General features: G+C 44.8%; 1 protein-coding gene across 1 annotated transcript; it reads left to right on the plus strand.

The window, feature by feature from the left end:
* The first annotated feature begins 22,602 nt into the window (after positions 1-22,602).
* LOC127452272 (E3 SUMO-protein ligase ZBED1-like) lies at positions 22,603-24,385 on the plus strand. Its single transcript, XM_051717611.1, has 3 exons — positions 22,603-23,117; positions 23,402-23,712; positions 23,844-24,385. Exons 1-3 carry the CDS (start codon positions 22,603-22,605, stop codon positions 24,383-24,385), a joined length of 1,368 nt encoding a protein of 455 aa, XP_051573571.1.
* The last annotated feature ends 838 nt before the right edge of the window (positions 24,386-25,223 follow it).

Consider the following 25,223-nt stretch of genomic DNA (forward strand, 5'->3'; position numbering starts at 1 on the left):
TTTACAAAAGCACAAGATTTTGTTGTTATTGTGAGTGTACACAAATAAAAGTAGACCCTTTATAGTCTCTAATGATGTCTTACACTTATCTCTATGCTCAAAAATGATGGAGTATTTTAAGTTGTTTCCACTGTTATGAGGAAAAAAATCCTCAATCCGCTGTCCTTTTCTGCATATCGCTGCCCAATTCCGCATATCACAGCGCCATTTTGTGGCGTGTTCTGCATAAAGCGGCGGCCCATGTGGCCCCATTTCGCGGCCGGCCCACCGGGAAATTCTTCCTTCCAATGGCCAGTCCGCCAATGGAAGACTGTATACAAAAACAAAACAATAATAATGTAACAAGTGGCTGCTGGCACAATGACGAAAACGAAGAGATGATGACGATGACGTGAAGAACCCAAGTGCAATTTTATTAACAAACGTGAAATCCAAAAACCCTAACTATAAACGTGAATAAAACATAAACACGAACTTGACATAAACTATCTAACAAAGTTACATTCACAATACCTGACAAGGGACAATGGAAAACATGAGGGCTTAAATACTAGACATGGGAGAACACATGACAGAAATGACCAATGAACAGACAGAACTGATAACAAGATCACAAGACAATGGACCAATGAAAACAAGACACATGAACCTGGAGGGAAACATGAAATCACATGACAAAGGAACCACATGACATGAAACAGGAACTAAACTTTTCAAAGTAAAAGACATGAAAAACATGAATCAACAAAATATATGACATATCCCCCCCAACTAAGGGGTGGCTCCCGACGCCCCAACACATGCCCTTAGAGGCTTGAGGGGTGGAGCTGTGTAAGTTGGGGTTGTGAGGGACTTGAGGGGTGGAGCCATGGAAAGCGTAGCCGTGAGAGTCTTGAAGGGTGACACCATGGAACTTGGTGCCAGGAAAGTAGCCGAAGACTCAAAGGGCCAGGGTGGAGCCGATGGCAGGGAGGACCAAGGTGGTGCTGGAGGCTCGGAGGAGCAAAGCAGAGCTGGGGGATCGGAGACTGAGGCGGAGCTGGTGGGACTGAAGACCAAGGCGGAGCCGTAGGGAAGGAGGTCCCCAATGGAGCTGATGGATTGGAGGGATGAGGCGCAGCCAGAGGATTGGAGAACCAAGGCGAAGCCAGGTGACCAACAGACCAAGGATGAGCCGGAGGGACGAGGGACCCCGGAAAAGCCAACAGGCTGATGGACCGCAGTGGAGCCGAGGGATCGCAGAGCTGAGGCAAAGTCGAGGGACCGACAGGCCAAGGGTCGGAGGGTCCAGGCAGGGTCGGAGGGTTGAAAGTTCCCCTTGCCTGCTCAGGAGAACTAAGGGTGGGTACAAGGGCAGGAACCATCTCCAGGTCCAACTGCTCAGATGTGGACATGACATGGCGTGGAACAGACTCAGTCGTGGCTGTGACGTGGCATGGAGCAGGCTCAGGCATGGCTGTGATGTGGCATGGAGCAGGCTCAAATGTGGCTATGACGTGGCATGGAGCAGGCTCAGACGTGGCTGTGACATGGCATGGAGCAGGCTGAGGCATTGCTGTGACATGGCATGGAGCATGCTGAGGCGTTGCTGTGACATGGCATGGAGCATGCTGAGGCATTGCTGTGACATGGCATGGAGCAGGCTGAGGCGTTGCTGTAACATGGCATGGAGCATGCTGAGGCATTGCTGTGACATGGCATGGAGCAGGCTGAGGCATTGCTGTGACATGGCATGAAGCAGGCTGAGGATCCGGGGCAAAAGATGGTGCTAGTCCATGACATGGGACTCGGCTCATCGACCATGACGTGGGACTCCGGCTCGTCAACCATGATGTGGGACTCCGGCACGGCATCCCCCTCCCCCACAGTGAACGTGGAAAAAATAATCTGCAGGGCGAGGTCGATTATTGAGCCAGGCTGTGGGTATTCTGACCGCCTGGCATCAGTGAAGAGATTGGCTCATTTAATCAAAATGGAAAATGTCTTTGAGGGCAACCTCATTAAAGTCCACCCAGCATGTCAGAGCACAAAAGTCCTCCACGTAGACCTCCAGGGGACGATTCCCCTAACGTAGGCAGAGGAGCTGGATTGACGATGACGTGAAGAACCCAAGTGCACTTTTATTAACAAATGTGAAATCCAAAAACCCTAACTATAAACGTGAATAAAACATAAACACGAACTTGACTTGACTTGACATAAACTTGACATAAACTTGACATGAACTATCTAAGAAAATTACATTCACAATACCTGACAAGGGACAATGGAAAACATGAGGGCTTAAATACTAGACATGGGAGAACACATGACAGAAATGACCAATGAACAGACAGAACTGATAACAAGATAAGACAATGAACCAATGAAAACAAGACACATGAACCTGGAGGGAAACGTGAAATCACATGACAAGGGAACCACATGACATGAAACAGGAACTAAACTTTTCAAAATAAAAGACATGAAAAACATGAATCAACAAAATACATATGACAAATAATAATATACAACATACAGTATACACAAAATAAGAAGATTGTATACAATAAAAATATACGTGTTAGGATGTGGTGGTACATTCCAAGCTTCCTCAGCCATCTCAGGAAGAAGAGGCACTGGTGAGCCTTCAGTGTGGATGGACCATGTGAGTTCCTCAGTGATGTGGACACCGAGGAACTTGAAGCTGCTGACTCTCTCCACTGGTGCTCCATTGATGGTGATGGGGCTGTGTTCTCTGTCTTTTCTCCTGAAGTCCACCACAAGCTCCTTGGTCTTGCTGACTGTGAGGGAGAGGTTGTACTCCTGACACCAGTGTGTCAGAGTGTGCACCTCCTCTCTGTAGGCTGTTTCATCATTGTCAGTGATCAGACCTACCACCGTCGTATCATCAGCAAACTTAATGATGGCATTGGAGCTATGTGTTGCCACACAGTCATGTGTGTACAGGGAATACAGGAGTGGGCTGAGAACACAGCCCTGTGGGGCTCCAGTGTTGAGGGTCAGTGATGAGGAGATGTTGCTGCCCATTCTAACCACCTGGTGTCTGCTTGACAGGAAGTCCTGGATCCAGCTGCACAGCGAGCTGTTTAAGCCCAGAGCCTGGAGTTTCTCATCAAGCTTGGAGGGCACTATGGTGTTGAATGCTGAGCTGTAGTCTACAAACAGCATTCTCACATATGTGTTCCTTTTTTCCAGGTGGGAGAGAGCAGTGTGTAGTGTAGATGTAATGGCATCATCAGTGGAGCGGTTGTTGCGACATGCAAACTGAAGTGAGTCCATTGAGGTGGGCAGCACAGAGCAGATGTAATCTCTGATTAGTCTCTCAAAGAATTTGCTGATGATGGGGGTCAGAGCAACAGGATGCCAGTCATTTAAGCAATGATTTGGATTGCTTTGGTACAGGCACAATGGTGGACGTTTTAAAGCATGTGGGGACTACAGACAAGGAGAGAGAAAGGTTGAAAATGTCAGTAAAAACACCAGGCAGTTGGTTTGCGCATGCTCTGATGACGCGGCCCGGAATGCCATATGGACCTGCGGCTTTACGGATATTCTCCCATCGGAAGGATCGGGTTACATCCGCTACAGAGATGGAGAGTGAATTAACCTCTGTAGCTTCGGCCGCGAGAGCTCTCTCCGCGAGGGTGGTGTTATTTCCCTCGAAACGAGCATAAAAAGTATTTAGCTCATCCGGGAGAGATGCAGTGATGTTCACAGCGGATATTTTATTCCCTTTGAAGTCCGTGATGATATTAATTCCCTGCCACATGCTTCTAGAGTTGGTGGTGTTGAACTGTCCTTCAATCTTGTCCCTGTACTGGATTTGGCTGCTCTGATAGTTTTGCGGAGGGCATAACTGACTTGTTTATGCTCCTCCGCATTCCCGGAATTAAAAGCGGAGGTCCGCGCATTAAGTGCCACATGAACATCGCTATTAATCCATGGTTTCTGGTTAGGGTAGATCCAGATAGTTTTAGAAGCAAAGTATGCTATCAGGGTAGACCTTGATGTCATCATCAGAGGCGGACCGGAACATCTCCCAGTCCGTGTGATCAAAACAGTCTTGTAGCATAGAATCTGATTGGTCCGTCCAGCACTGGATCGTTCTGAGGGCGGGTGCATCCTGTTTTAGTTTCTGCCTGTAAGCGGGCAGAAGCAGAATGGAAGAGTGGTCTGATTTGCCAAATGGTGGGTGGGGAGGGATTTGTAGCCATCCCAGAAGGGAGAGTAGCAATGGTCCAATACCTGGTCCCCTCATGTGTTGAAACTGATGTGTTGGTAGTATTTCGGTGCTATTGACTTGAAGTTGGCTTTGTTAAAGTCCCCGGTCACAATGTATTTAAAGTCCTGTTTTCAGTGTGCTATTGCAGAACCAATGTCCAAAAGTGTTTGTTTATCGTAGACAATAAGGCAGACAATATCCAAGACAAAAAACATAAGAACTGTAGACAAAACAAACAAAAAACTGCAACACTGGGTCGGAGCTCGCAACGCAGCAGCCATACTCGGCGCCATCTTGAGCAATTACAGAAGGTAATGGCATAGAAGACAAAACACCTGGGTAGGTCTTCAGCTAAAACGGGAATCAGCTGTTTTTCATTTTATTTTTCCTTCTTATTTTTTATCTTGATTGTGGATATATTTCAACATACTAATATTATAGAATTAAGAAAATTCTGTCAAATGTAGTTTTGTGTGAGGGTTTGAACTGAAGTTTAACAGTACTGAAAACAATATGCAAACAAGTACAAAAAAAAGCTGCTTTTACATAAAGTTTTGCTGGTTGTTTAGTGAGTGATAAGACTCATGATTTTTGATAGATGTTATCACTGAATGGATTTTGCGTTAAAGCAATGAAAACTGACCCACAGTTTAATCCGCATAGACTGATGTTGTGCTGACTGTATGAAGAGTGTTGAAAATGTGTTCTCAGTATTGACAAATGTGTGAAAATGACTGTAAAAAACTGTAAGTGCAGGACTTATAGCTTCTTGAAATGTTTATAACACTAACATAAGATTGCATCTCATGTTTTTTTACTTGTTTGTTTGTTTTTTAGGTTTTGCTGAGGTATCTTTGCTTTATTGCAGACTCAATCTTAGAATTTATTGGTCAGTCAGACACAGACAATAGACATAGCAGACATTTTAGTCAATCTAGGTCATTCATTTATACCACACACACACATAAATAAATGAGGACATAACATAGATGTCTATTGTACTTATATAATGGTCCAGTTATAATGACTAACTCTAACCCAAACCTACCCCTATTTAAAAAAAAAAAAAAAAAAAAAAAAAAAGCAGACATTATTTTATTTATTTATTTATTCTCAATTGAGGATGTCCCCAAGGATCAATTGTTTCCTCCCAACAAATACATTATATGTGGCTCATTATGGGTCTAACTATATTTTTCTTGTATTTGATTAAGCATCACAGATGAGTCTAAAGTGTCTTTGCCACCAAATCTGGTGTTGACAAGATGCCCTTACAGACGTAACATGTGTACACATGTGTTTCTGCTCAGTAATGGTGAATACTGTGTTTCAGCAATGCTCAACACGAACAAGGTGGCAGTGTTGCACTGTATCCCGTCCAGCACTGCACTTATTTTTTTCATACAGTGCCCTTTCACAAGAATTTTAGTGAAGGGTGTATTCAAACTGTAATGCCATGCTGCCTTCAGAGTGCCCACATCAAGAGCTCTGTCCTTCGTAGTGAGTAGGGCATAGGGCTGATCACTTTCGATTGGAATTCGCCCTGTCCACAGTTTTCCTGAGTAACCACTGGGCAGCGCCATGATGATTCTAATTGCATGTTTTCTTTTTCTGGTCTTGAGATGCAATGTAAAACTAACCAAAATGAGTGATTCAGACGGAAAACAACAACCAATCAAGTGTTATTTGGAGTAAAAATTAATTTCACACTCAACTTGTACAGCTGTTGGCTGCCATAACAACTCAAAGTAGTTAATGATTGCAATGTAACTAACCTTGGACCGTCACTTCATGTCATCTACATACTCAGGTGAGGCACTGTCAATAATAAAGGGTCATCTCTTCACATGTTTTTAACAATTTCTACAAATCTAATACTTTACAGATAAATAAGAATAAATGCCGATGCGGGTGAAAACACTGGAGATTGGAAATTGAAAACATGCGAATTGTAGAACACTTCCGAGTTCACGGTCCGCGTGTCGTCACATCTGGCTCCGAATAGTAGCGTAATCAAACATCAGACCATATATCTGTCTATGGACTATCGCTGTAATGAACTCAAGCTTGGTGGTGGGTTTGAATCCATTTGAAGAAGTTTAATATCCGAATCAACAAGCAAAGGGATGGTCAAAAAATACAGACAAAATTAGATCAAAAATAGACAGTCCAAATGGGCAATCAAGACAAAAACAACAATCCAGTAAACGTGAAGTCCAGTAAACAGGCAAAAGGTCATAACATGAAGCAGTCACAATGGCAATGGAGAAAACGCTCAGTAAGGCAAGTAAGACTGGCAATACTTCACATAGTAACAATGGAAAGGCATTGCTATCATTTATAGATAGCAAACAGGAAATGACTGTAGAAGAAAATGGAGTGTGATCAGTATTCGGGTGAGGGCTCCCTCTGGTGGTTGGAGGAAGCAGATGTTACATACCACAGTGGGCTACAACCACTGATGGGGGAAGGATAGAGACTTGGTTATTTTGAACGTATGTAGGGTCATACCTTCTAGAGAGAGCATCTGCCTTGCTGTTCTTGCTTCCAGGATGGTAGGTAACTGTGAACTGGAATCTGGTAAAAGACCAACGGGATTGTCGTGGATTGAGTCTCTTGGAACTCTTGATGTATTCCAAGTTCTTATGGTCAGTGATAACTTGAAATGGATGCTCCCTCTAGCCAGTGTCTCCATTCCTCCATTGCAGCTTTTATGGAAAGTAGTTCTTTATTGCCCACATCGTAGTTTCTTTCAGCAGCCGTGAGTTTTCTAGAATAGAAGGTACATGGATACATTCAGCCTGGCGTACCATGTCTTTGAGAGAGAACAGCTCCAATTCTGCAGTCGGAAGCATCTACTTCAATGATGAAAGGTAAGCTTGGGTCTGGATGCTTAAGGATGGGTGCAGTAGTGAAGCTGGTTTTAAGGGTGTTGAAGGCAGTGTTAGCTGATTCATTCCATTGAAGTTTCTTGGGTTTGTCCTTGAGTAGTGATGTTAGTGGAGCTGCAATGATGCTGTAATTCCTGATAAATCTTTGGTAGAAGTTTGCGAAACCAAGAAATCGTTGAAGTTCTTTGATGGTGGTAGGCTGTGGCCATTCGGTGACTGCTTTGACTTTGGATAGGTCCATCTCCACACCTTGATGGCTGATGATGTATCCTAAGAATGTGGTACTGGTCATATGGAACTCACATTTTTCAGCTCTGATGTAGAGCTGGTTCTGTTGGAGCTGGGTTAAGACTGTCTTGACAAGTTGGATGTGCTCTTGTTTTGTTTGGGAATAGATTAAGATATCATCAATGTATGCAATGACGAACTGGTTCAAGAGGTCTCTGAAGATTTCATTGATGAACGACTGGAAGACAGAAGGCGCATTAGCAAGGCCATATGGCATGACCTGATACCCATAGTGCCACCTAGTGGTGAGGAAAGCAGTCTTCCATTCATCCCCTTCTTTGATATGAATGAGGTTATAGGCACTTTGAAGATCTAGTTAGGTGTTGATACGTGCCTCACGGAGTTGTTATAGTGCTGAGAGGAAGTGGATATCTGTTCTTTATTGTGATTGTATTGAGACCTCTGTAATCAATGCATGGTCTTAGTCTGCCATCTTTTTTCTCCATAAAGACAAACCCTGCCGCTGCTGGAGATGTAGAGGGACAGATAAAGCCTGAGGCTAGGGCTTCTTCAATGTAGTTTTCCATAGCCTGAGTCTCAGGACGTGACAAGGGGTAAACTTTGCTTTTGGGAGGTGCAGAATTCAGGAGTGAAACTCCGGGCTCTGGGCTTAAACAGCTCGCTGTGCAGCTGGATCCTGGACTTCCTGTCAAGCAGATGCCAGGTGGTTAGAATGGGCAGCAACATCTCCTCATCACTGACCCTCAACACTGGAGCCCCACAGGGCTGTGTTCTCAGCCCACTCCTGTATTCTCTGTACACACATGACTGTGTGGCAACACACAGCTCCAGTGCCATCATTAAGTTTGCTGATGATATGACGGTGGTAGATTTGATCACTGACAATGATGAAACAGCCTACAGAGAGGAGGTGCACACTCTGACACAGTGGTGTTAGGAGCACAACCTCTCCCTCAACGTCAGTAAGACAAAGGAGCTTGTGGTGGACTTCAGGAGAAGAGAAAGAGAACACAGCCCCATCACCATCAATGGAGCACCAGTGGAGAGAGTCAGCAGCTTCAAGTTCCTGGGTGTCCACATCACTGAGAACTCACATGGTCGGTCCACACTGAGGCCATTGTGAAGAAGGCTCATCAGTGCCTCTTCTTCCTGAGATGGCTGAGGAAGTTTGGAATGAACCGCCACATCCTCACACGGTTCTACACCTGCACTGTAGAGAGCATCCTGACTGGCTGCATCTCCGCCTGGTACAGCAATAGCACTGCCCACAACTGCAAAGCCCTGCAAAGGGTGGTGTGAACTGCCAGACACATCATCGGAAGTGAGCTTCCCTCCCTCCAGGACATACACTATATTGCCAAAAGTATTCGCTCATCTGCCTTTAGACGCATATGAACTTAAGTGACATCCCATTCTTAATCCATAGAGTTTAATATGACGTCGGCCCACCCTTTGCAGCTATAACAGCTTCAACTCTTCTGGGAAGGGTTGCCACAAGGTTTAGGAGTGTGTTTATGGGAATTTTTGACCATTCTTCCAGAAGCGCATTTGTGAGGTCAGACACTGATGTTGGACGAGAAGGCCTGGCTCGCAGTCTTCGCTCTAATTCATCCCAAAGGTGCTCTATTGGGTTGAGGTTAGGACTCTGTGCAGGCCAGTCAAGTTCTTCCACACCAAACTCGCTCATCCATGTCTTTATGGACCTTGCTTTGTGCACTGGTGCGCAGTCATGTTGGAACAGGAAGGGGCCATCCCCAAACTGTTCCCACAAAGTTGGAAGCATGGAATTGTCCAAAATCTCTTGGTATGCTGAAGCATTCAGAGTTCCTTTCACTGGAACTAAGGGGCCAAGCCCAGCTCCTGAAAAACAACCCCACGCCATAATTCCCCCTCCACCAAACTTCACAGTTGGCACAATGCAGTCAGACAAGTACCGTTCTCCTGGCAAAAGCGTGATTCGTCACTTCAGAGAACGCGTCTCCACTGCTCTAGAGTCCAGTGGCGGCGTGCTTTACACCACTGCATCTGACACTTTGCATTGCATTTGGTGATGAATGGCTTGGATGCAGCTGCTCGGCCATGGAAACCCATTCCATGAAGCTCTCTACGCACTGTTCTTGAGCTAATCTGAAGGCCACATGAACTTTGGAGGTCTGTAGCGATTGACTCTGCAGAAAGTTGGCGACCTCTGCGCACTATGCGCCTCAGCATCCGTCATTTTACATGGCCTACCACTTCGTGGCTGAGTTGCTGTCATTCCCAATCACTTCCACTTTGTTATAATACCACTGACAGTTGACTGTGGAATATTTAGTAGCGAGGAAATTTCACGACTGGACTTGTTGCACAGGTGGCATCCTATCACAGTACCACGCTGGAATTCACTGAGCTCCTGAGAGCGGCCCATTCTTTCACAAATGTTTGTAGAAGCAGTCTGCATGCCTAGGTGCTTCATTTTATACACCTGTGGCCATGGAAGTGATTGGAACACCTGAATTCAATTATTTGGATGGGTGAGCGAATACTTTTGGCAATATAGTGTATATACGAGGCGGTGTGTGAAAAAAGCTCAGAGGATCATCAGAGACTCCAGCCACCCAAGCCATGGGCTGTTCTCACTGCTACTATCAGGCAGGCAGTATCGCAGCATCATGACCCGCACCAGCCAACTACATGACAGCTTCTTCCCCCAAGCAATCAGACTTTTGAACTTTTGATCTCTCACAATCAAAATACATCAGCACTGCAATTTATTACTCTTATTATCTCACACCGGACTGTCATAAATTATATTCTCTCTTAACAACACACTGGGAACTTACTATCAACCGACAGCCTGAATGTCAATACAGTACAATACAACCTACTGTATATTTTATATATACTATATATACTATTTTTATTGTATAATGTGTATTCTATATTGTGTGTATTTTATACTGTACATTATATGTTATTATTTGTATATTGTGTTGTGTGTAATTATGTGTATGTTAGATTTTAAATTGTGTTGTGTAAATCTGATGTTTATTGTAAATTGGTATGTCTCATCACTGTCACGACTACTATGTTGCTCGGAACTGCACCCAAGAATTTCACACACTATTGCACTTGTGTATATTGTTGTGTGACAATAAAATTTATTTGATTTTGATTTGATTTGATGTTACAATTGCCAGTTCTTATAATTAAAATAAACCAACTTTTAAGATGCACTTGGCAGTAAACATCAGCTGTTTAATTGTTTCTTTGGCTTAATGCAGTACTTCACCATGTGTGTCATCTTCCACACAAGGCGATTATCAGGGCACAGTTTTACCGGTTCAGGAGGAGCTGCGTGCTGTTCAGGTTACTCCCAGAGGATTAATGTGCTCAACTCAAGTCTGAAGAGACTGCATTTAAGTCTTGTTTTCAATAATGCTGCATGTAATCTTGTTGGGCCTCATATATTCAGATATAAGATGAAGGCAGGCTTAACACAGTTGTAAAGCCTGACTGAGGCCTACGCACACAGTCATAAATCTTACTGATAAAAAACGCACCAAAATCAAACAAAGGGAATCCAAAACAGACTACAAATATCATGAAGCCTTGCTCACTTTGCACCTGTGTGTGAAATTCCAAAGGATCAAACTCTCAACTCCTATTAGATGAGGCGCACGACAGAATGCCCCTCAACCATGACGTTATCAGGAGTAGCTCATCGCTGCTCTCAGGTGTAGCCTCGTTGCACAAGGAAGTAACGTACGACTTGAAACTGTGGCCATACAATCTCCATCTTGCTGGATGAGTTGAGATTACTCTGTGTTCCACCGAACACTAATGGATCCAAAGGAGACCGCCGAGCAATCCGCATCTTCATCCGTTTTCTTGCAGAAGTGAAGAAAGAAGATTTCTCTTCCCTTTTTAACTGAGTTGACATTGCTGATTTCTCCGCCAGCCCGCCGAGAATTAGCAGCCGTACTGCCCGCCGACAGAGCGAGGAAACAGCCTCCGGTCATCACCCGAGCCTCGAGGAACCGAGTCGGTGTTAAAGGATGGATGAACACACATTCTACCTGCATCCTCACACGATTCAAGTAAAAGGTTTACGTCTGGGCAGAGATAGAATATTATAGTGTGTTATTCTTACAGTATGTATCAAGATTATTGCTTGTACAGTTTACAGAACGATGAGTCTGCTCATTGCTGCTAATAATACTTAAGGTATTACTGTAATGTTCTGTTATCACAAATTAGATTTTGCTGTGTTGTAGTCCAATCACGTTGGACTGTTCCCTATCTGTCACTCACTCGACGTTGTGTCAATGTAGTGATACTAGGGGTCACTATTGGGAGCCCGAGACACCTCTGGTCTTTGGTAAAAGGCCAATGAAAATTGGCGAGTGGTATTTGCATGCAACTCCCCTGGACATACGGGTATAAAAGGAGCTGGTATGCAGCCACTCATTCAGATTTTCTCTTCGGAGCCGAACAGTCATGCTCACTGAGCTGAATTCCCACTACTATTCATTCACCTCTGCTGGATCTGATGGCGCTTTTCAGCGGCTTCTCCCGCCTCTGCACTGGTGCAATGCAGAGAACGCCCCTGGGCGCTTGGGCAGAAATAAGAGTATATTTCACTAAAAGAGTATATTTTTCTAAAAGAGCGGCACACATGGAATGTCTTTTTAAAGATGTCTTTCCGATTGTGTGTTATTCCTGGTTGTGCTCATTATCTCTCGCCTTCTGACGGTCACAATCACTGTCTTTCGTGTCTGGGCACTGCTCACGCAGAGACAGCATTCGTGGATGGTCATGTTCTCATTGTGAGGACATGTCCATGGCAACGTTGCGGTCACGGCACGCCTTCATAAGAAAGCAAGCCACCCCAGAGGCTCCCCGCCTCAGTCCTTTTACCCACAGGTATGAGGCCAGCGAGGCTAGCACTGGGGGCAATTTGGGGAACCCAATGGGACCGCCTCCGCCGGGTATGCCCCCGCGGACCTCCCATTCTCCAGCATGCTCGTCTGCCCCGATCGGGCTTCCGGATGAGTCCGCCGGCTCGTCTCACAGTGAGTTCGACCTCTTATTCGGAGCCCGCAAAAGTGATGAGCTCTCGAGCGCAGCATTGGAGAGCAGGCTCGTCCAGTCAGATGCGGAAGCCTCAGCTGGGCTCCTCCCTTCAGAGACGATTGCCCAGTCACAGGCTGATGCGGAGATGACAACATGCTTTCCCGGACAGCCGCTCAAAGCCACGCCCCGCCCCCGTTCCTTTCTTCCCGGAAGTGCATGAAGAGCTGACAAGGTCATGGGAGGCACTTTTTACTGCCCAGTCCCAATCTTTTCAGCTTCCCTGCCCTCGCTACCCTCGATGGTGGGGTGGCTAAGGGCTATTCGGCAATTCCCCAGTGGATAAAGGCGCTCGCGGTGCACCTATGCCCGCAGAGCACCGCCACCTGGTGCGGGTGCCCAAAGCCCCCGTCCAAGGCCTGTAGGTTTACGTCGTCTCTGATGGCCAAGCCCTACAGTGCCGCTGGACAAGCCGCCTCTGCCCTGCATGCCATGGCTCTCCTGCAAGTCCACCAAGCCAAGGCACTAAAGGAACTGCACGAGGGTAGTTCCACCCTGGGATTGATGCAGGAACTGCGCTCGGCAACCAACCTCGCTCTCCGAGCGACGGAGGTCACAGCGCGGTCTCTCGGGTGGACGATATCCACATTAGTGTCCCAGGAGCGCCACCTTTGTCTCAACCTGGTCGAGATGGGTGAGGCCGACAGGACACGATTCCTTGCTGCCCCCATCTCCCAGGCTGGCCTATTTGGCGACACCATCAAGGACTTTGCCCAGCAGTTCTCGACGGTGGAGCAGTAGATGGAGGCTATCCGGCATATCCTGCCCCGGCATGACTCAAGATCCTGCATCCCGTCTACTTGTCGCCAAGGGCGTCCCCCTGCAGGAAGCAGACGCCACCCGTCTCGCGGCCGCCCAGAACCCGTGAAAGGCTTCAAAGCGCCCTTGAGACGGGTGACCCAGGGACGACGAAACCCGCTGCTCTGGAGCTGGTAAGCAGACCTCTCCATCTTTTTGTTACCTTTGCATTTAATTGCGCTGCATGCCCCAGTGGCTGCAGTACTCAAGAGTTCAGCAAGAGTGGTTTCCTTGTTCCCTGGGTCAAGTATCCGCTGTGCATGGCCATCATCACAACCATCGTCCACCACTCTATTTGGCAGGTTTGGCAGTTTTGAGTGCCCAGCTGTGGCACAAATCCGTCCCCATTGTGACAGTCTCTACGGGTCACGAGGACAGGCCTCTTCCTCCCCCGTTCCAGGCTGTTCTGGGGGTGGTCACAAGGAGCCTGGTAAGTGCTTCGATGTCCTTAGACTCAGCACGGCCACGACATGGTGTGGCACCTCGAGCTCCACCCCACTGCGAGGTCACACCTGCCAGTACGTCTGACGACATTGTCCCTTTGGTCCCCCTCACGTGGAACTTGGACGCATGGCTTGCGCTTTCCAATCCGTCGCGATGGCTGGTCCGGACCGTCCGACTCGGCTACGTGATTCAGTTCACCTGGCGTCCACCCAGGTTCAGCGGTGTCCACCTCACCTTGGTGAAGGACGAAAACGCTGCTACCTTGTGCAGAGATCGCAACCCTCCTACGGAAGGGTGCGATAGAACCTGTCCCTCCAGCCGAGATGAAGAAGGGTTTTTACAGCCCCTACTTCATCGTACCGAAAAAGGCGGTGGGTTGCGGCCAATCTTGGACCTGTGAGTACTAAACTGGGCTTTACACAGACTCCCGTTCAAGATGCGGACACGCATATCAGTACAAGGTCCTCCCTTTCGGCCTGTCCCCGTCTCCTCGCATCTTCATGAAGGTCGCAGAGGCAGCTTCGCATTCTCGACTATCTCGACGACTGGCTAATCTTAGCTCACTCTCGGGACATGTTGTGCGCACACAGGGTCTTGGTGCTCTCACACCTCAGCCGACTAGGGCATCGGGTCAACCGGGAAAAGAGCAAGCTCCTCCTGGTTCAGAGCATCTCCTTTCACAGTTTGGAGTTGGACTCTTTGTCTCTTTGACAGCGTGCCTCATGAACGAGCATGCCCAGTCAGCGTTGGTCTGTTTGAAGGCGTTCAAACAGAAAACAGTGGTTTCACTGAAACTTTTTCAGAGGCTCCTGAGGTACATGGCATCCTCAGCGGTGGCCACCCCGCTCGGGTTGATGCATATGAGACCGCTTTAGCAGTGGCTTCAGACTCGAGTCCCGAGATGGGCATGGCGCCGCGGGACACATCGTGTGGTCATCACGCCGGTCTGTCACCGTCTTTTCAGCCCTTGGACTGACCTCTCGTTTCTACGGGCAGGTGTTCCCCTAGAACTGGTCTCCAGGTGCGTCATGGTCATGACGGACACCTCCAAAACGGGCTGGGGCGTTGTTTGCAATGGGGACGCAGCCGCCGGCATGTGGACGGGCCCGTGACTGCATTGGCACATCAACTGCCTCGAGTTGTTGGCAATTCTGCTCGCCCTGTGGAGGTTTCGGCCGTTAATCCAGGGCAAACACATGTTAGTTCAGACAGACAACATGGCAACGGTAGCATATGTCAACCGCCAAGGCGGTCTGTGCTCTCGTTGTATGTCACAACTCTCCCACTGTCTCCTCCTCTGGAGTCTCCTCCTCTGGACCCTGTGCAAGGTTAGGGAGGATGAGGAGCAGGTCGTCCTGGTAGCACCCTACTGGCCCACCCAGGCATGGTTCTCGGACCTCACACTCCTCGCGACAGCCCCCCCTGGTGAATTCCCCTGAGGAAGGACCTTCTTTCTCAGGGACAGGGCACCATCTGGCACCCGCAACCAAACCTCTAGAATCTCCATGTCTGGCCCCTGGACGGGACGTGGAAGCCCTAAGCGGTGGTAGACTCGATCACTCAAGCTAGGGCCCCCTCTACGAGGCGCCTGTATGCCTTTAAGTGGCATCTGTTTGCTAAGTGGTGTTCTTCCCGACGGGAAGACCCCCAGAGATGCGCAGTCAGATCAGTGCTTTCCTTCCCGCAGGAGAGGTTGGAAGGGAGGCTGTCCCCTTCCACCTTGAAGGTGTAAGTTGCCGACATAGCAGCACACCACGACGCAGTCAACTGTAAGTCCTTAGGGATGCATGACCTGATCATCAGGTCCCTAAGAGGTGCCTCGTTCCCTCATCGGACCTCTCTGTAGTTCTTCAGGGTCTACAGAGAGCCCCCTTTGAGCCTTTGCAGTCAGCCGAGCTTAAGGCACTCTCCTTTAAGACTGCCCTCCTGACTGCACACATTTCCATCAAGAGGGTAGGAGACTTGCAAGCATTCTCTGTCAGCGAAACGTGCCTGGATTCGGTCCGGGCTACTCTCACGTGATCCTGAGACCCTGACCGGCCTATGTGCCCGAGGTTCCCACCACCACTTTTAGGGACCAGGTGGTGAACCTGCAAGCGCTGCCCCAGAAGGAGGCAGACCCAGCCCTGTCGTTGCTGTGTCCGGTGCACGCTTTACGCATTTATTTGGATCGCACGCAGAGCTTTAGAATCTCTGAGCAGCTCTTTGTCTGCTTTGGTGCACAGTGGAAAGGAAGCGCTGTCTCCAAGCAGGGGATCGCCCACTGGCTCATTGACGCCATAACTATGGCATATCACGCCCAGGACATGCCACCCCCAGTAGGGCTACGAGCCCATTCTACCAGGGGTGTAGCGGCTTCCTGGGTCCTGGCCAGGGGTGCCTCTCTAACAGACATTTGCAGAGCAGCAGGCTGGGCAACACTTTTGCAATGTTCTGCAACCTCTGGATGGAACCGGTTTCATCCCAGGTAGTGGCACGCAACACAAGCGGATAAGCCCGGGATAGCTGGCCGGGTGTATCACTTGCGCATAGCGCCTTCCACCTCCTTTTGAGCTGAAGACGTGCGCCATTAATTCCCAGTAGTGTTCACAAGTTTGTTCCCTGGTTGACTTCCTCCGAGCCCTGTGGCAGTCGAGTTTTCGGAAAGACTCGCTGCCGGCCCAGTACACGTGCTAACTAAGTGTCCTGTTCTGGTGTAGGTGCTCCGCATCTGGGGTAGGTGCTCCGTCTTCCCCTTGTGAGGGACACCCCCCGACTAGACTTGGCGGCCCAGTCGGATAATCTCCCTTCTTTTTTAGGGAGTGGGAAAAAAAGAAGGGGAAAAGAGGCCACGACTGGGTAAGCCTGTCTCTATCTTTTGGGTAGTCGACTTGTCCCCAAAGGGCCGTTCGACACTAATAACTATGTTGGGGGTGGTTACGTGTCGACCTGGTGTGCTGGCTATGAGGCACACAGTAGTCTGCCCATCACACACCGCCAGTTCACGTAACACAGTTCAGCCAATTGTGGCGTTTCGTATAGGGACCCCTAGTGTTACTACATCGACACAACGTCAAGTGAGTGACAGATAGGGAACGTCACGGTTACTTGTGTAACCTCCGTTCTCTGATGGAGGGAACGAGACATCGTGTCCCTCCTGCCACAACGCTGAACTACCCGCTGATATGGCCAGACCTTATATCGGCTCCTCAGCATTAAACCTGATTAAGTGGTTGCATACCAGCTCCTTTTATACCAGTATGTCCAGGGGAGTGGCATGCAAATACCACTCACCAATTTTCATTGGCCTTTTATCAAAGACCAGAGGTGTCTCGGGCTCCCAAGAGTGACCCCTAGTGTCACTACATCGACACAACGTCTCGTTCCCTTCATCAGGGAACGGAGGTTATACAAGTAACCATGACATTTTGTATTTCTGCCATCGCAGGTGAGACCGGCACACTGAGTTTATCCATTAAAGAACCAAAGACCGCGGGACAGTATACGTTCAGTAGCCATTCACCGCGTCTCTGAGTGATAAACTAACAGCTGCTTTCTCTTCCACGATCACGAAACTGGTTTCGGTCCCGCCACTTTATTCTCTCTCTCTCGCTCTCGAACTAACCACACACGCACGACCCCCCACAAACATACTCGCACACACATTTGGCTAGTAGATAACTTGGTGATAAAGCTCAGCTTTGTCCCTACGTTATCATACATACAGAGACACGCGTTAAATGGGCAGCTGCCATTAACCAGCTTCTCTCCGCCCACATTCGTGGCCATATTCTCTGGCCGGACATCTTGCATGACGTACTCTCCATGAGAGTCACGTCTGCCATTTTGTGCACGTCACTCCTTTCTCGCACACACACACACACACACATACCTTCCTCTCATGTGTTATAGACTTATTTTGGTTACTATATCTAATCATGTCACTGTTTAGTTTGTAGTTGTAAGTCGGAAGTTTATTGACTGCATTGTATTGATTATTAGTTGATATTACTGCATCAATAAACTTTACTACATTTCAAAGAGAAGTGTTTTGAGTGTTTTTTTATACACCTGTGTCAAAGGCTGGCAGGGAATGTCAGTGCTCGGATTCAAGCCTTCATTGTTTCCTTTTGAATGTTGATGTTCTCCGGATGTCGATTTTCCTAAGAGAACAATCTAATATTGAGACTGCTATGCTGTCTGGTTATTAGTCCCTGATTCCAGGGTGGTGCCCCAGCGAGATTAATCCTTATTAATATTCTAGTGATTTTGATAATTGATAATTATCTTTGATGATTGTTGAATTTGAAGGATCAATAATCTAGTGTTAATTCTAATCGGTGTTTCATTGATTTGAATCATATATGATTATCTTTGATAATAATTAATATTCTATTAAATTTGATAATTGATGGTTATCTTTGATGATTGTTGATTTAAAGGATTAAAAAGCTAACACTGATTCTGATCAATGTTCTATTTATTTTAATAATTAATAATTATCTTTGATCATTATTAATTATTGCTAATAACCAAACCCGCTCCTGAACGTAGCACACCAAATCTCCAGTTTGTATTTTAAATATAATACAGTTGTAGAACACAGTGACATATTCATCTCTATGATTTATTTACATTGCATTCAGTCATGACTCCCAAATTGTCACACTCAACCCGTGAGTATATGCACTGGAGGCCAAAATTTTGGAATAATGTACAGATTTAGCTGTTTCAGAAGGAAATTGGTACTTTAATTCACCAAAGTGGCATTCGGCTGATCACAAAGTATAGTCAGGACATTACTGATGTAAAAAACAGCACCATCACTATTTGACAAAGTAATTTTTGATCAAATCTAGACAGGCCCCATTTCCAGCAGCCATCACTCCAACACCTTATCTTTGAGTAATCATGCTAAATTGCTAATTTGGTACTAGAAAATCACTTGCCATTATATCAAACGATCTGAAAGCTATTTGGTTCATTAAATGAAGCTTAACATTGTATTTGTGTTTGTTTTTGAGTTGCCACAATATGCAATAGACTGGCATGTCTTAAGGTCAATATTAGGTCAAAAATGGCAAAAAAGAAACAGCTTTCCCTAGAAACTCATCAGTCAATCATTGTTTTGAGGAATGAAGGCTATACAATGCTTGAAATTGCCAAAAAACTGAAGAATTCATTCAAAGGTGTGCACTACAGTTTTCAAAGACAAAGGACAACTGGCTCTAACAAGGACAGAAAGAGATGTGGAAGGCCAGATGTACAACTAAACAAGAGGGTAAGTACATCAGAGTCTGTAGTTTGAGAAATAGATGCCTCACATGTCCTCAGCTGAAAGCTTCATTGAATTCTACCCGCTCAACACCAGTTTCATGTACAACAGAGAAGACTCAGGGGTGCAGGCCTTATGGGAAGAATTGCAAAGAAAAAGCCACTTTTGAAACAGAAAAACAAAACGAAAAGATTAGAGTGGGCAAAGAACACAGACACTGGACAACAGATAATTGGAAAAGAGTGTTATGGATCTTAACCCCATTGAGCTTTTGTGGGATCAGCTAGACTGTAAGGTGCATGAGAAGTGCTACAGGAAGCATGAGGTGAAATGTCACATGAGTATCTGGACAAACTGACAGCTAGAATCCCAAAGATCTGCAAAGCTGTCATTGCTGCACATGGAGGATTTTTTGATGAGAACTCTTTGAAGTAGTTTAAGAAGTTCTGAACATTTTTTTCAAATTGTAATAGTAATTTTTTATGTTATTAATGTCCTGACTATACTTTGCGATCAGTTGAATGCCACTTTGGTGAATAAAAGTACCAATTTCTTTCCATAAGACCAAAATCTGTACATTATTCCAAACTTTTGGCCACCAGAGTAACTCCACATTTACAATAAATCAGTTATTTTCTGTAATTGGACTCTGGGATGGAATTTTTTTATTTTTTTTTTATTTTATTTTTTTTACATTTTTAAATGGATCTTATAGCATGCATGGATATTATAAAAAGTAAGCACATAAAAAGCAGTGTGATCATTATCAACACTCATTCTCTGTATAATCTTTACTATGAATATATATTTTTTTGTGCCATACTGTATACCCCTGTCTTGTACTCTTGTTTGTACTATATTTTTGCTTTCCTATACTAAAAAAAACATACTTCCCTGCTAACCAAACTACGTGAACATTACGTAACTATAACGTAATATGATGACCAAACTTTCACTGTGGCAACGTAACTGGTTATGTCGTGACAACCAGGAAAGTGAAATTCCTGGATTCGTAGCTTCAGTGTAACTTTGTGACGGTGCTACTCCGTCATCGCGATGTTGTGGCAATGTCGTGGATCATAGTTGTGTGTTGGTAACCAGTTGGTAATTTTTGCTTTTAATGATTATTTTATGGGCGGACATACAGTAGTCTAACCTAATTTATGTCCCCATTTGCCCAACATTAATTAAAAGGCTATTTAAACAGTTGTGTGTGTAGATGACAAATGCAGACTCAAAATTTATTAACTTTATTTATTTTGACAGAGAACACAGAAAAAAATTTAACAATTAACAATAGACGAAAAGAAGAACAACTGGCCACATAACTTTTTACTAGGCTAAGTTATATTTGTGCTCACAACTGATATTATCTTGCAAACAGAACTTAGACAAGCTTGGCACAAATGCCTTAAAATAAATGTTTTCATTTCATTTTTTTTTTTTTTTAAAGATATATAAAGTAGTTAATGATGCATAATCTTACAGAAATCTTCATAATATCTGCATAAACTTTTTCAGTAAATAATCATTTTAAATTATAACAACAAAAACAAGTAAAAATTTAAATATCTACACATTTATATTATATTATATGCCTATATAAATTTAGTTTAACAAATAGCATCAAATATATTTACATAAAAGCTTATCCTGGATAATACACACCCATTATAAACATTTGGCATAATGCTAGCAGACATTTCAGATGACTAAAGCTGCCAAATAGTAACAGATGCATGAATATTAACAAAACTACTTCAACTAGAAGGTGAGTAATGTTACTTAACCATTCTGATGAGGTTGTTGAACTTTTGTGGCAGATATAACTGACCAGAGATCAGGGTTGCCAAGAATTGGGCTACTTTTAAACTGTTTCCGTGGGTTGATTTTTTTGTTCCGCAGGTTGGATGTTTGACAATGACATGTTTAAATGAAGGCTCCGGCTCTGTACTGGCTTATGTAATTGTTAAAATGGTCTGAAACCATGCAATGTGCAAAAGCCTATAGCTGTGTAGAGTTGCTATTGTGCTCGCAAATAGAGCTCATGCTTTACAGAGTGCATGCAGACACAGACTCTCTCGAGTGCACTTTCCTCTCTTGTGAGTAGAGCTGGGCAGTTTGCGGATCATTCAGCAATGGTTGATTCATTCAGATGTTTCAAAATGATTCACAGCCACGGACATCACAATGTTACAAGAGTGAGGGCATCGGAGGGTGCACTTATTGTCTCTGAATGTTTTTTGATTGCTGTCTGTTCACTATGCATGCACATGCTCGCCAACCAAATGAAAAGAGCCTGATCATTTTGATCAAACAAAAGAGTTATGGAGAGTTATCACTTTTAGCCATTTGAATTCTGTAACATCATACCCAACAACACTGCTCAGCACCAGATGTGTGTGTGTGTGTGTGTGTGTGTGTGCGCGCGCGCATTGGCACTGAATGGACATGATAAAGAGAAATTGTGAATAACCCAAGGGCAGTGAAATTAACAAAAGCTCTTTGTTTTACATATAAATGACTATTATAGTTACCTGTGTTTAATAAACTAAGTATGTATAAAGTAGGGGTGTCGCGATATACCAGTATTGACGATAACCGTGATATTCAAATCATGAAATATCGACATCATGTTAATTTAGGGTGTGACGATATACCGGTTTTGGCGATAACCATGATATTTAAAATGAACAGGACTCTTATGATAACACGACACGTAAATTATCCAGCGCTAGTGCCTGGTTGATCTCCCAGGTGGCAGTATTGCGCCTTAACGCTGACACCTGCTGTCAAACAAGAAGAAGACGCAGCACGCAAGCAAGAATCATGTCGTCCGAGCGGGAGAGTGAGAGGCTTTGTCCGCATCCGAAAAAAGTAAGCTCGCCAGTATGGGAGCTTTTCGGCTTCAGAGAAAACAGCTCCTTCTTAGACAACCCAGTTTGCAGAATCTGTCGGGCTACGGTCAGTGCGAAGGTGGTCAACACCACCAACCTTTTTACCCACCTCCGTGTCCATCACCCCGCGGATTACGTCCTTTTACAGAGAGTAAATTGCGATTATTTTATTAATCAATCATGGAAAGGGAAATGTTACATTAACCTGTTAACAGTGATTTTCTGTTTTTATATTTAAATAAAGGGTGATTCTTTTAAGTTTGTCACAGTGCCATGCACGTAATGCCTCATCTATGCTGACGCCGGCGCAACCATAGTTTAAAAAGCTTAAAATAGGGGTACGTAAGTTAACAGGTTAAAGTATCAGTTTTGATGTTAATATTTATTCATCATACTGTTTATCTTGACCGTATTTTCTCTCTTGTAATTTCATAGGGAGCTTCAAAGAAGACTGAGAAACCCAGAGTCTCGGGTCAGCTGACACTTTTTGAGTCTGTGGAAAGGAAGAGGAAAGCAGACATGGCTAGTGCATCTGAGGACACAGCCATCACTGAGTCACCAGCCTAATTCATAGCAAAGGACATGATACCCTTTAGAATGGTAGAGAGGCCAGGATTTAATGCGCTGATGAAAACAGTTGCTCCAAAATACAAAATCCCAAGAAGACAACACTTTTCTGAAAAAGAAATCCCAAACATGTACTTAAAATTAAAATCTGACATTGCCAACACTATGGCTGAAGCCAAACACTTTGCATTTACAACTGATCTCTGGACCAGTAATACTGGACACCCCTATATGAGCTTAACAGTTCATTACATCACACCAGCATGGGAAATGAAAGCTGCATATCTAGAGACTGCATTTTTACCTGATGACCACACCAGTGAGAACATTAAAGAGACATTCGAAAACCTAATTAAAGAGTGGGGAATTCAGCAGTCAGCAGTGGAGTGTGTCACTACTGACAATGGCACAAATATGAAGGCTGCATTTAAATCCCTCCTCCCATCGAACTGGCTCAGCTGCTTTGGACATAATTTAAATCTTGCTCTTGGAAAGGCCCTGAAGATTGACCAAGTGGATGCTTCTGTGAGGGCTTGCAGGAGTGTCGTACAAGGATTTAACCACTCATGGAAGAGAAGGAGAGAGCTGGCAAAAAAGCAAGCAGATCTTAATCTTCCTCAACATACCCTGATCCACGACGTTGTGACTAGATGGGGGGCTACGTACGACATGATTTCTAGGTAGGTTTGAATTTCTTGTGCATGGCAATAATCCTGTTCATTTAATTATTTTGTCAGTGTCAACTCAGTATAAGCTTTCTTATGCTTAAAAGGCAAAGGGTGCATGAAAACAAAAATGTAAATGAAAACAGCAGATAAAGAAATGCTTTAGTTTTACAAACTCACTTGCCTTTTCTCACTCTCAGACCCATGCGCACACACACACATATGCTGGATGCTTCTCAGCAAGCCTGTTGTGTAGATTAGGAACATTTTTCTAACTTCATTTAATATAATGTTTGCAGATTTGTTGAACAACATGCTGCCGTGACAGCAACTCTCATGGCTGACAGAAATACCAGGCATCTTGTGCTAAGGGGGTCATACATCTCTACACTTGAGGACACATGTAAGGTGCTGAAGCCACTCAGAACCTTTACTGATTCCCTGGCTGCAGAGACCTGTATCACAATCTCATCCCTGAGGCCTGTCCTTCAGCATCTGACTGAATCCATCCTGACAGAAAAGGATGATGACAGCAGCCTTGTGAGGAGCATGAAACATGCAATCTGCAAGAACTTACAAGAGTGGTATGAGGATTCTAATATGGCTAATGGTGAGTAGGCCGGTACCACAAATTTCTCCAACCTCACCTTATTCATAGTCTTATATAATTACTACTCATCATGACTGATTGTGTTTTATGAGCTCCGTTAATAATGAATTTTCTCTTTGGTTCATCTACAGTGATTAACATGGCCTGCGTACTTGACCCCCGCTTCAAGTTGAACTTCATGGAAGAGGCAGATTCAGTCAAAAGACAGCTAGAGCAGCATCTCACGCAGGAGTCTTCTGACAATGTAGGTAGCACTTCTACTCTCTCACAGGAGTCTTCTGCCAGAGGAGAATGTGAAGATGAGGGGACCAGTGTCTCTATCCCTGAGGCCCCAAAAGGCTTGGCTGGTATTCTCAAAATGATAACAATGAAAAAACAGGAGAACAGACAATCAGCAGACATGGTAAAATCTACACCAACATTTCAAGAAGTTTCTGCATACACAGCCTTGCCCACTATTTCTGTGGATAAAGACCCACTGCAGTGGTGGAAAGACAATGAGGAGTTTCCAAGGTTGGCAAAACTGGCACAGAAGATCCTTTGCATTCCCGCCACCAGTGTTGCATCAGAAAGACTTTTCAGTTCTTCAGGAAACATTCAGACAGTGTTTCACTCCAGTTTGAAACCAGAGAAACTTAACATGCTTGTCTTCCTTCACAAAAATTTGCCATAGATTGAGAATGTAAGAAGTGTAAATGCATGTGCCCTGTTTATCTGTCTCCTTATGTTCGTTGCATGGGTAAAAAAGAAAAACTAAATAAAGTAAAAAATAATTTGACTGATAAAGTTTTTTCCCCAAAGGTTTCTATAGATATCGCGATATATCGATATCGTGAATTATTTTGGCCACAATAACCATGGTGTGAAAAATCGAATATCGTGACAGCCCTAGTACAAAGTTTCATTATTGCTTACCCAATAAAATTACACTTAATAAAAAACAGGTGACCAGTATTTTGTTATTAATAGTAAAGTTATTCTCCATGTGAGTATCAAAAAGAAAGTACCGGTATTCATACTCATTCTCTTAAAATGCTATCTGTGCATCTCTAGTATGAATTATATTTGAATGAAATGTTTGAATTACATTTTCATATGAAATGCAGTATATCCAGTTGAAATCACATGACACCTACTGAAGCATTTTCCATTGATGATCAACCTCAGAGTTCATTGTTTAGAAATATATATTAGAATTACATAGGCCAATTTATCACACGAAAAATGTCTCAAATTGGTGTATTCTGGAATTCTTATTATGCGCTGAATTTGCGGTCTCAACTAGGCCTACAAATGAAGGGAAATCATCAGAAAGGGGACTATAGAGACTTTAAAAATGTTTATTAGGTTTGGGAGTGGCATATTTTGAGTTTTGATATTGGGCTAGTTTTATAGGTCATTGGGCTAATTATGGACTAGTTTTGATCGGCTATTGTGCTGGTTTTGAAACAGAGACCTGGCAACCCTACCAAAGACAGAGATGTCTGTTATGATCTTCTCCAGTTTGAGTT

Source organism: Myxocyprinus asiaticus, chromosome 14 (genome assembly GCF_019703515.2).
Source record: "Myxocyprinus asiaticus isolate MX2 ecotype Aquarium Trade chromosome 14, UBuf_Myxa_2, whole genome shotgun sequence".
In the NCBI taxonomy this organism is placed as follows: Eukaryota; Metazoa; Chordata; class Actinopteri; order Cypriniformes; family Catostomidae; genus Myxocyprinus; species Myxocyprinus asiaticus.

Bases quoted from the DNA above. Each gene is read 5' to 3' on its own strand.
- LOC127452272 (XM_051717611.1), top strand. From the start codon at position 22,603: ATGGCTGAAGCCAAACACTTTGCATTTACAACTGATCTCTGGACCAGT. The intron at 23,118-23,401 runs GTAGGTTTGAAT...TAATGTTTGCAG, and splicing joins ACGTACGACATGATTTCTAG to ATTTGTTGAACAACATGCTG. The intron at 23,713-23,843 runs GTGAGTAGGCCG...GTTCATCTACAG, and splicing joins GGATTCTAATATGGCTAATG to TGATTAACATGGCCTGCGTA.